Consider the following 12,252-nt stretch of genomic DNA (forward strand, 5'->3'; position numbering starts at 1 on the left):
TATCAAATTGCAATATTAAAGTAATATCTCACAGCGTTATGTATTTACTCTAAACTGGTTATGAAATAGTCATGATATATTCGTTAATTTTTGATGATAAAAAGTCAACAACATTTTGTAACTTTAGCAATAACAATCTTTGTTAACTCTACTCTTCAAACGCCACGGTGTCTATGGTCAATTTTAAACAAGTGTTACACAGTTGTAGAAAATACCCACATTTTAGACAAAATGCTGACATAGTGTGCCTACGTATAAATATAATTTTCGACGGTTTTTGTATATTTTATAAATTTACAAGGTTTTTTTATTATATGATATGACATAATTTTTAGTTATTGAATATTTGCAAAAAAATTGATATTAAATTATAAATATCATTAATTTGGGATGTTTGTTATTTTGTAATTCCCACGGGAACAGAAGAACAGGTCATTGTGCGTACGAATATGTAGGCAAATAATATTCAAAGCAACCCCCAAGCCTTTACGATTACTGAGAATAACATAAGACCTTACACTTTTAATTCGCCTTAAACAACAATGTCCGTGAGAGAAGCCGCGGGCAACAGCTACTACTTTATAAGTAGCTTTTCGCAATTCGCGCAATGGTGCCTGGTTTCAAGTAAGTACCTTCAAAATATCTACTCGTATTGCTATGCTTAGTTCAAATAAAGCATAGCAATACGAGTAGATATTTTGAATGTCAACTTTCTCATATTATTAGTCTAATTTTAAATACCTGCCTATTTTGTAAACAAACACATGGACTAACTTATTATTATCAAATCACACAAGGATGACAATGCTGCCAGCCTTCTAGGCACACTCCCGCATGTTGATGCTATGCAGGTACTGTACAATTTTAAATTAAATTTTAGTATATAATCATCTTTATTTCTTTCTTTTTCATAAGTAGTTTCAGCTTTAGTTTTAATTTGAGTTTATTTAATTAAATTTTCTATTTATAATAAAAAAAAGATGACAATGACATTACAAAATCACAACCCAAACAACTGGGTCTAAAGATTTGTAATTTGGCGTATAGGTTTCTATTTAGCATAGGCACCCCTATGCTAAAGACACTACAAGAGAACTTATTAATAATTTCCAATTACAGATCAACTGCAGAATTTCGTCAGTGTTTTATTTATTGTTTCATACACATTTTTTTTTGTAAATTGGTATTTCTTAGATGGTAACCCAAAATCATAGACAATACTCAAGCCGTTTTTCTTCTAGTCAAGTGTCAAAAATGAACGAATTGTCGTTTGAAGTAAACAGTATGGATATTTGCCAATTGAGTATTTTATAAAATAATGGTTGAATTCATATAATCAAAGAGTGTATTATTAGTGTTTAATTAAACGCTTGAAAATGTGGCCTATGCTCCTTAACTTGACCCCCGACGAATGTCGCCGTACGCTCCGCAGACTCGGTATATATTTAGTCTTAGAAATGGCTTACATTTTCCCTCCTATAGTTTTCTTTTCATAATCTCAATTTGTTTTGAAAATGTTTATGTCTGGAATGTACTCAATCAAGGTGAGATAATATGGTTTGATTGTTTGTTTATAGAACTGGAAGCCTACTCGAATATGATAAGTGTGTTTAGAGCACAAGGAGCATTGGAAGACAGCAGAAAAAAGTTACTCGAGGAACTGCGCGCCGTTTTGCATATAAGCCATGATCGCCACAGCGCTGAGGCACGCCGCGTGTCCAATGACGAATTATTAGCTACAATAGCAGAACAGTAAGAACACTTTTATTATTTCTTCAGTAGGGTTGTTAATTTATTTTTAAACACTGATAACAAAAGTCAAAGATGGCTGAGAGTTTGTGAAAGTTAGAGGCCTATAGATATGCAACCAGATTGAGTTGTGCTTATAGAGCATTTTAATTATAATTATTAAAATTATTGTAATTAATGTCAATAATTTTGATTACTATGTTTAGTTTTTATTGTTCTTTTGAGTGCCTTAGCCCTATAGATATGCATGTCATTTGAATTTGTTTTTGACCTACTGCATTGTTGTTCTTTAATTACAGATTTACAGGGATTTATTTATCAATTAAAAGAAAATTTTAAATTTAGACTTTTTGACAGATAACCTAAACATTTAAATGTCATTTTTTATTTTTTTCATGATACAGGCAAGAGGTGATCTCCAGTGTGATAAATGAATAATGGATCTGTTTTGTTAGTTTATCATCAGATTTGCTTATCCCATAAACAAAATATATATAAATACATATATGTATTTAATTACCTAAAAGTAACCTTATACAAACTAAATAAAATTTTAAAAGACATAATCCCCTTACATTATTGTTCGGCTACAACATTCCAAATAGACTTATGAATCAAAACCTTGGTGTAGAACCGTTGAACAGTTGTAACTGATTAATTTCGTAGGTATTAGGATTTTTTATATAAAAGTAGTAATCATTGTAGATTTAAGTGGAATTGTTTTGTAAATAATTACCATCCAAATAAATTTTTTATCAGTTTCACAGGATAATAGCTGGATTGTACATGCAAAGCCTTGTGTAAAGTTTGAAACTAGCCATTGAGAATGTTGATTATATAGGAAAGCAGGTTTATTTGTTTTTTAACTCTACACAGTTTATCACTAAACCAATCTTCTTGAAATTTTGCTTTTATATAATTAAGAGTCTGAAGAACTATAACTACTATAGTTCCAGTGTGATTTGGGAAAAGTTTTATTTCTTAAGTGGTGCTAAATTCGTCGCGTTATAGTAGGTGGCGTTTAATTTGTTGCTTTTTATAGAATAATTTCGTCGCTTTTTTGTAGATGAAGTTGAATTCGTCGCTTTTGCAGATGGCGCTAAATTTACCCCGGGACGAAGCTGTTAATAAAAAAAGGCAATTGATAAAATATAATGTTCAATTAACATTATGAAATTATAGAATTATATTGAATTTTACTCACAATTCATACTCAGCTTTATTATCATCCACAATATACTCGTACATAAACCGCAAGACTGAAGAGCCCCATTCAGCTTAATGATGAAATTGAGATTCAGCAATTAGATAGGCATGATAACTAGTTGTTATTTTGGTGTTAATTAAATATATATAAACAAAAATTTGGTTTAATTAAATAAACTAAAAAAATTGTGAAATACATCAATAAACAAAAGACTTCTTTGTTTGGCAACCTTAACTGCTGAATTTACAGATATCACATCTTAATAGTAGTATGTACTTCCATTTTTTTTATTATTCACCCATGGCAAAGTTATTTTAAAATGGACTTTTTCTTTTTAATTTGAATGAATACTAAACGTTTATAACATCAAAATAAAAACGTAAAAATTTACATTGTGTTTAATAATGTGTATTCTATCAAGGTACTATACTATTTAAGACCTTGTCTTCATCCCTATACTGATCTTTAGTAGTAATTATTGGCTAGAAGAAAGATGATTTAACTGTTTCAAATGTTTCATATCAGAAAAAGGATAGGAGATTTTTAAAAACATTTATTTGTTCTGAGAAAATTTTGATTTATTAAATTAGATTATAGATATTTATAGATATATTATATTATATAGATAGATTAAATGTTTTAATATTTTTTTTTAAAGTCCTGAGTAATTTTCAGAATTATTTTATATTTATCTACTTTAAGTACCTACTTAGATAGAACTTTATCTGAATAGGCTTAAGAAGAGCAACACATTAAATATCTATACTAATATTATAAAGCTGAAGAGTTTGTTTTGTTTGTTTGTTTGTTTAAACGCGCTAATCTCAGAAACTACTGAACCGATTTGAATAATTCTTTCACTGTTAGATAGTCTATTTATCGAGGAAGGCTATAGGCTACATGTTATCCCGGATTTCCTACGGGAAACGTCAACAATGCAGGTCAAAGTTGAATGAGTCGGCCATCTGCGAGCTTTCCACGCGAACGCTGCGCAAACCAACTTAGATATACTAAAACAATGTACTAAAGATGTGAAGTACTCATTTTTTGCTACAAAAAAGTCCGCGAGAGCATATATCTATCTCATCAGGTTTACTTACAATAACCACTTTTATGTTCATTTTTTAAGATTATTTTTTCATTATAAACATAAGTTATTTTGAAACCAATTTTCTTTAATTCAGTATTAACCCTTATCCAAATAAATATGTTTATTACTTTCGGCTTTTCATGTAGACTAAAATTGCCATTTACAGTATATAAATCAGACGAATAGGTTTTGAGATATAGTCGTTATAAGCAATTTGCAGCGAAACATTTAATACGGCGAACCAGCGTTCTTTCTAATACGCGTGACCGCCTTTCAAATTGTACCCGTGGTTTTGGAGATACATGCTAACATTCATTTATGTGAACAATTGTATACTGCAGCGCATCCTGGTGATTTGTAACCGTATCACCTATCTAAGAACATGCACCAATCAAATCTAAATCCAGTAGTGAAAACCGCATTAAAATCGGACCAGTAGTTTTGGAGATATATGCTAACATTGGTTTGCACAAACAAACACACAAACGCACAACCTCTCACCCTAAACGCATATATACGGCTCCGTTCGATCACGGGTAATGATGTGGGCCAAGTCGTCGCCAAGTCGCATAACAATTAGCAGCTACATATAATTGATAAAGCCGAGGAGGATACTTGATGTTTGCAAAAATAAATATGATGCCCAAAATAACTATTCCACGCGGACGAAGTCGCGGGCACAGCTAGTCGAAAATAAAAATAAAAAAATCGCCCCCTTAAACATTAAATGTGGCAAACATTATAGGTTTTCACTTACTAGTCTGTGATTAAATTTTTGTGTTTTCGAAAAACAATATTAAATAAAAAAATACGCTGACGACTACATTGGTGCCAACAAATAAGAAACATTCAATAATGTCTAGTTAAAATACTGGGTTATCCTTTTATTTTACTTGTTGCGAAAACAGCTCATAATCTACTAGCATATCAAATGTTTATTCAACATGCATGATTAAATGCGCATATAGATTTTTTTATTCATGTATGTAGTTGTGTTCACTCAAGAATAAGAACCATACTTTAGTAGTCAGTCACTTTTCTTTTTATCCACACTAATAACAAAGAGAAGATTTGTATTTTTGTAATTAATACACTCAAAAAGTACTGAACAGATTTAGATGAAATTTGGTAAACAGATAGAACAGATCTCTAGTTATTTCTAATGTATAAATGTTCATGGAAATATCTTATGTTCCGGAATTTCTCACGGAAGCGAAGTCCCGCGCAAAAACAAGTAATTAATTTACTAAACACATTTTTTTTGTAACCCAAAATTATTTTTTGTACAATTCAGGTTAGCTGGCCCCAATACCGGTTTAGAATGGATCAGCGAAGGCCGCAGGCGGATCCCGCTAATGCCCCGCGGAGTCCCGCAGTCTATGTACACGGAACTCGCGGACAAAGTCGCCGAGGCTACGGCCGCGGAGAACAAGGAGCTCCAGAAGAAGTTGGAGGCTGAGAAATTAATAGCGCCCAAAACCAGTGAGGAGGAAATGGCGGACGCTGAAGGACAGACGGCGGAGGCTATACAGTCAAATGATGCGATGGAAGAGACTCCATACCCGCCGGTTGCTATGGAAGACCAGACTATCAAAGTGAGTACTATTATTTAATTTGAAGTGTGTTTTAAAATGTTCTGTTTAAATTCAGTTTATCACTAAAAAAATTGCATTGTAATTCATATAAATTCGGTTAATACCGAAAATATTGAAATAAAGAAAGAAGTAATAAAAAAAACTGCATCAAGATCCGTTGTGTAGTTTTAAAGATATAAGCATTCATATAGAGAGACAGACGCGAGAAGCTTCTTTGCTTTATACTATGTAGTGATAGTGATGCATCACCTTTGTCGATGGTGAATATGCTTTTGGGTATGTGCTTCAGAGTGGTAAACAGAATTGTGGTTGGTGTAGTTATAAATAAATATAATATTTCAGATGTGGGAGTCCGAGTTGCCAAGTAGGAAGAGAAAAATCCCAGAGGGCGGTGCAATACCAGAGGATGGTGTCACGCCTGTCAAGAATATGAGAAACATACCGGTAAACTCCAATCAGAAACACCTCAACCTCTCACAGATATACTCCAAGTTCTCGCAGCCCGCTACAAGTGAGATATTTTTCGTTAATTCTCTCTTCGATAAAACTCATGATTGTCTCAAAAAATAACCAAATATTTTTCCCACAGGTAAACCATCAGGACAGTCTAAGCACTCATATAATCAAGTCAGTAAAGTTTCAACTAGTAAATCAAATCAAACCCACACGCCGAGGTCTACACCACACAAGCCGAGAGCACAAAAGGCCAAAGCCGCACAGGCCAAAGCTCAAAAGAGAGAGAAGGAGAGAGAGCTCTTATCATCTCCCAGCAAGCAGTACAACCCTACCACCATGCAAATTGAGTACTCCGGCCCTCCAAACACCTTTCAAGCTAGCTATGCGCAGTCTATACTCGGCACTAAACATAAGCAGGACTATATGGATGAAATCAAGCCTAAGGTTCTTTCGTCACCAGGCATGATGTCAGATTCTCCCACTATGCAGTTGTTAACCCAGCCAGCCACAGTGCCGCACGAGCTCGGAGTGCCGGAGAGTCCGCACCCGGACGACGCCAGCGGTCTGCAAGCTCAAACCCCCGCCTCTAAAACAGTCAGCGGGAAACCTTGCCATCTGATCATCAAGAAACGTGGAGAAGACAAAAAGGGACAAGTTTCCGATGTGAAGATATTACAAAAGCCTACTGAAAGCGGCGGTGGCATCAAGTTGCTGTCGAATCGGCAACTGGTCGTCGCGTCTAGTTCCGCACCGAAACCGCTCGCAGCCGGCGGCAAAATAATCGCCACTAAAGTGATCGGGTCGATGCCAAAATCTCAGCCGCAGAGCACGCAGGTCGGGTCAGAAAAAATGATAGTAGTATCAAAACCATCTTCGGCCGAGAGCAAGAGTACACCGAACTCAAAATACATTATCACATCTGTCAACACGCCTGCCAAAGGCGTGGCCGTTAGTACAAATAGCATGTCGCCTAAAACTCCCGAAACGCTCACGCCAAAAGGAATACCGGCGACGGACTTGAAAGTTTCTGCGAAAGCAGTCGTCCTGAATCCTAGATCTGGACAAAAAATGGTTGTGTTACCTGCTAAAGCTCGGACGAAAGCGGTAGGAGAAGGTCAGTTACCTTTGTTGCATTTCAAAGGTCTCTCTACAGCTATGAAACTCGTGCCTGTCAGTTCACAGTCGATCTCACAAGGTTCGAAATCGACAGTGACAGCAATGTCAAAACCCACAGTCGTCAGTTCGATGCCAAGATCGAGTACTAAAATTCTTGGGGTAGAACCAATAAAAACTGCGAACTTAGCCGATATAGTACCCGCCAAAGGCATGACGCCGGTCACCACACCTAAACTAACTAATCCTATCGTCCGGCCGACGAGCAGTAAGGGCGTTATAGTCGTTCAAAAAGGGGCGACAATCGGTAAAGCTTTGACATTTACCAAGAACGGTAACGATATGTCAAAGATAATCATGGGAAAGAACGTAAATCAGTTGTTGCAAGCGTCAAAAACAGAGGCTGAAGCAGTGAAGTCCGCCGGCAATGTGATTGTTCTAGAGTTGAATAACGAGCAAACTGCGCGAGCGACCACCATGTCTGAAATCCTCGACAGTCGTGGCGTGCGCGCACCTGAGGAAGCCAAAAAATTACCACAGATTACACAAGACACACCAGTATTATTCGAAAGCCAAATCAATGATCCCAGTAGTTTAGACTCCACTACAGAAAGTATAGGTGGTATGGTGGTGCCTTTGGATGACACGACACTGCCTTTGATAGAGAAAGACGATGAGGCGAAGTCAAGTTTTGCCAAAGACTCTGAGGGAATAAAGGATTCGTCGAGTGTTACCGACTGGGAGATTGAGTTGGATACCGTCTCGAGGAAGGACAAAGACGACGACGACAAGCTGAACTCCTTGCACCTAGACCTCGGGATGTCTAGCGATAGTGAGAACGATTTTATGGTGGGCAAACAAGACAGCAAGCACTCTTCACAAGACAGCATGCAACGGGCGACTCCTAGTGGTATGTACAGCAACTTCTTTAAGGGTAATGTTTTGTGTTCATAACTTGTTTTCGTATCTTATCCTCTTATATCATCCATGTTGAATACTAATGAAAAGCCAATCTATAATATTTTTTTATCAATTTTTAGGTGAGAGCGGAGAAATATTCAGTAGTTCGAGTGGCCTATCACTAGCCACACGAACATTGTTGAGTCAACTGCAAGACGATGGATCGTCCAGCAATGATTCTTCCTTCGCACTTAAATCCAAAACCATGGATAAACATAAAGATTCAGATACCAAAATCGATAAGTCCGAGTCGGATGCGCTCACAAAGGCCAAGGAAAAGTTATCAGAAAAGGTGGCAGAGGCTAAATCGCAACAAAAACGGATAGATATCTATAGTACAGCGATCAGCACGTCTGATATCAATTTAGAGTCTTTCTCGTATTTAGAGGAAGGCATGATGGTCGGTGATGACGTATTTGCCACCGAAGAGGCCAAGCGTGACCCGCGCCGAACAGATAACTTGGATGACCAGTTAAGTAGACTTCTAGGAGAAGACTCCGCAAACTCCACAGACTCACAGACTGTAAGTGAAAGTATGCCTTTAAATAAATGAGCAATAAACTAGTTTTAATACAATTGGAAAACGTTTCTTTTATATAATGGCACTAGGTTAAAAGTGGGACATATGAAGTGTGAAGACTTAGTGATGTTTCGTTTGGGTCTGTGTGACTGCAATAAAATATTGGATGTTTGTTTGTACCGTGTTAATTTTTGTACGTTGGGGAACCAATATAATAGGACATTGTTATGTTTGATAAATTTGAAGTCAGTGTTGAAATCCACTGAGTTTCATATTGGTGCATTTCATAATAGTAAATACAAGTAGCATATTAGTTAAATATAAATGTATCCACTCTCAGGTCAGAAATGTAACAGTGAAATAGGCAAGTTTAAAAACAGTCGATGTTAAAAGATCAAGGGCGAATTTCTTATGATTGTGTTGTGAATCACAGAATAATAAAGACAATATACAAAGTATTTCAAAGTGGAACTACAGGCGTTTAGGTAAAACGTCGCAGGTAAGAGTGCTGAGAGATAATTTAAAAATCCATTGATAATTACTACCTTTATTAGGAATAGTTTTACAATCTTTATGAGGGCGTTTAGCTTTAGACATGAGATCCAGCAAGTAACCATGATGGGATGGGAGCGAGCTATTGAACTGGTTGAGCGCTGAAGTAATCCAAAGGAGAAGGCCTTTTATAAGACTCACTGGCCGTGAAGAGGGCGCAGGGGAGACCGCAGCGACGCGGAATCACAAGGCTCGGATGTTGATTCAGTCAGAACCTTCAAAAATTCGGCCGAACTGTATTTTGTTTTAATTCTTCAATTGGCTGTGATAAGAAACTAGTTTGTTTCAAACAGTAACCGACAATTTTTTTCCAAATTGTTCACAGCATGTAAATAGGTACTCTAAAAATTGGACTTTTTCTGCTCCTTGCTCATTTATGTCGTAATAGCCAAATCACTGTTCCTCGTCCATATAATTTTAACACTCATCTGTTACTCATTTTCACGATTACACCATCATAAATTCCGGATCAAACTTTGCGTTATCAAATTTATTATTATTAATGGCTTTTATCCTAACTTGGCTCATCCTCATTACGTTAGGCCTGGTTGCTCTTTCATCTCCCTGAAAATGAGCTTGGGGTCCACCTATCCAACACGATTATAGTTACACATCCAGTTGCCTCAATGTGCAGTTTTCCTGAGGATGTGCGCCCTTATCGTAAATACGTCGGTTAATATTCAATCTAATGCATGTAAGTCAGAAAAGACTTTGTCAGTTGGCACATGTCTTAGTACCGAAATGGTTAGGTCGATTGTCTTTAACCGAATCATAAGAAATAGGCGTTATATTATTAAAAAAGAAAACAAAAAATAATTAGTGTCACGTGCAAGAAAAATAAAAATCATCTAAATGGAGAAGTGGATCATTCAAGTGGAAAGAACTCCTGCGAGTGTGATCATTCCATTTTGACTAAAATATTAATATTCGCTGACTTTTATGTCGGAAATTTGTTTTCAAATTCGTATGATTAATAAGGAATTCTTCATTTCATATTTTTATCAAGAGAATAAGTACAAATATATTCATTTAAAACCACAATAAATTCGGATTGCAGTAACTTAATGTTTAATTTAAGGTTGTTTTTTGAGAAAAAATAATGTAATTTATTTATGGTTTGAAATATGATCTTTGAATATGTTGAATAAGTAGACAGTTTATGCCACGAATCGCCTTATGTATAAGACTCTTCATTGCAAAAGATTCAGTGGGAATATTCACAAAACATTGACAACACATATGACTTATTTTTTATCTATCTTAAAGATAAAAATACTTCTTAATCATTAAGAAGATAGATAAATAATAAGTCATATTAGCCCAATGCAATGCAGTAGCTGCGACGCACAAATAAGTTTAGGTACTTATATTCTTTAACATGTAAATGTACTTTGTGTAAATATGTTCTTCCCACTTCAAAAATCATGAAGCATGATATGTATAAAGTTAAAGGCAACTGCTCTCTTTATTAGAAATCCAGTCGGATGTTATCGAATTAACAGTCGACGGAGTCAATGAAAAAGGGATCTTTTAGCCCATTGACGTATAGGTTTCTGTCAGTTTTCGTTTATGTATATTTTACGTTGAAATTTGGTCGTAGTGTAATCTATTTTACATACATACATGTAATCTAGAAACAATAGTATGGACGCCTCCATAGTTATCCGTAATGCTCAACTGTTGTGTTTATATTTAGTTAATGTTTGAATTATTTATCTATATATGACGTAGCCAATCTTTTTATTATTTATTGATATATCTTGTTCTCATAGATTGCAATATTAGATAATGTCAAGGTGGTGGAGCATTTAAGTTTTGGAAATTGTACATTGAAAATTGCAATGCTCATTAAAGCAAGTGAACTTACATTTGGCGCAGAAAAGTAATTTTAATACATCTGCCTAATAGGTTGTATACCAAAATTCATAGTAAGTACATAAATACCAAGACACTAATCCAGTTTTAAAATTATTCATACGAAATAATTTAACTTGATCTGATTAATATCTATAAAAAAGTACAAAATTAATTTAGATTTGTTTTTGAGTTATCACAGAAAAACAAGAGATTCATTGTATTTTAGTTTTAACGGTACTTGCTAAAATCATTTTGCTTCACCAAGTGCAATGTTCGAAGCTACCTACAGACAATTTTAGTAAAAATATATTTAAGTCGTATACAGACAATTCTAGTAAAAATATACTTTACTCTTTTTCTGTGCAAACCACTGTAATTTAATTTTCAAATTCTGAAATAGCGATCTCAAACAATAACAAATTTTATTAAATTTCGTGACCAAGTGTTTAGGAACGTGTCGTATTTTATTTGAAAAGAAAAGCCGTGTATGTCATGTCACTTATGTCAAATGTTGGCCGTGACCAAATAAATTTAAACCTGAAATCTCATTATGTGCACGGTAATCCTAGCATATCGTATGAAAATAACGAGTTTCAATGGTACATATTTCTTGCTTTAAAAGGAATGAAGAGAATAGTGCCATGTGTAATTCTATTTGAAAATGTACATATATTATAACTATTTTTATTGAAATATCAATGAGAACTGTCGTCGTATATTAGTATATTTTGTATAATAATTTCTTTAATAAAATTGTATAAAACGCATTTTTGGTGTGTATCAATCCTTATGAGTATTGGTTTGCTACGGTCGCTAGCGGCTGGAATGCGGGTAGATGCACTGCCCTCTTATTTTTTTTCAAACAAAAAGTTGATTTCTGTCGCCAGTAACAATGGCAAGCTAAGCTCACGGTAGCTGTACCTACAATAAACTGAATTAGTTTAGTCTAATGTTATTGATTTACATCGATTTTTGATGTCGATGCAGGTGAATACGGTTAAATTGTTACCACGACACGCCTCGTGGAGAAATGTGTTCCCATTATTTGTAAGCCGTCCTCAAAGGACATTATACACTTGTATTTAATTATATACAAATTAAATTTTATTATAATAAGCAATGTTAACGATTGACCTGCATCCGTTTTTAACTA

General features: G+C 35.1%; 1 protein-coding gene across 1 annotated transcript; it reads left to right on the forward strand.

The window, feature by feature from the left end:
- Positions 1–1,255: 1,255 nt before the first annotated feature.
- On the forward strand, positions 1,256–10,804 carry LOC106143695 (BRCA2-interacting transcriptional repressor EMSY). The gene is made up of 6 exons (XM_013345834.2): positions 1,256–1,437; positions 1,578–1,752; positions 5,341–5,641; positions 5,984–6,152; positions 6,231–8,120; positions 8,251–10,804. The coding sequence occupies exons 1-6, from the start codon at positions 1,377–1,379 to the stop codon at positions 8,721–8,723; spliced, it is 3,069 nt and encodes a 1,022-aa protein (XP_013201288.2). The 5' UTR covers positions 1,256–1,376; the 3' UTR covers positions 8,724–10,804.
- Positions 10,805–12,252: the final 1,448 nt, after the last annotated feature.

Source organism: Amyelois transitella, chromosome 2 (genome assembly GCF_032362555.1).
Source record: "Amyelois transitella isolate CPQ chromosome 2, ilAmyTran1.1, whole genome shotgun sequence".
Lineage (NCBI taxonomy): Eukaryota > Metazoa > Arthropoda > Insecta > Lepidoptera > Pyralidae > Amyelois > Amyelois transitella.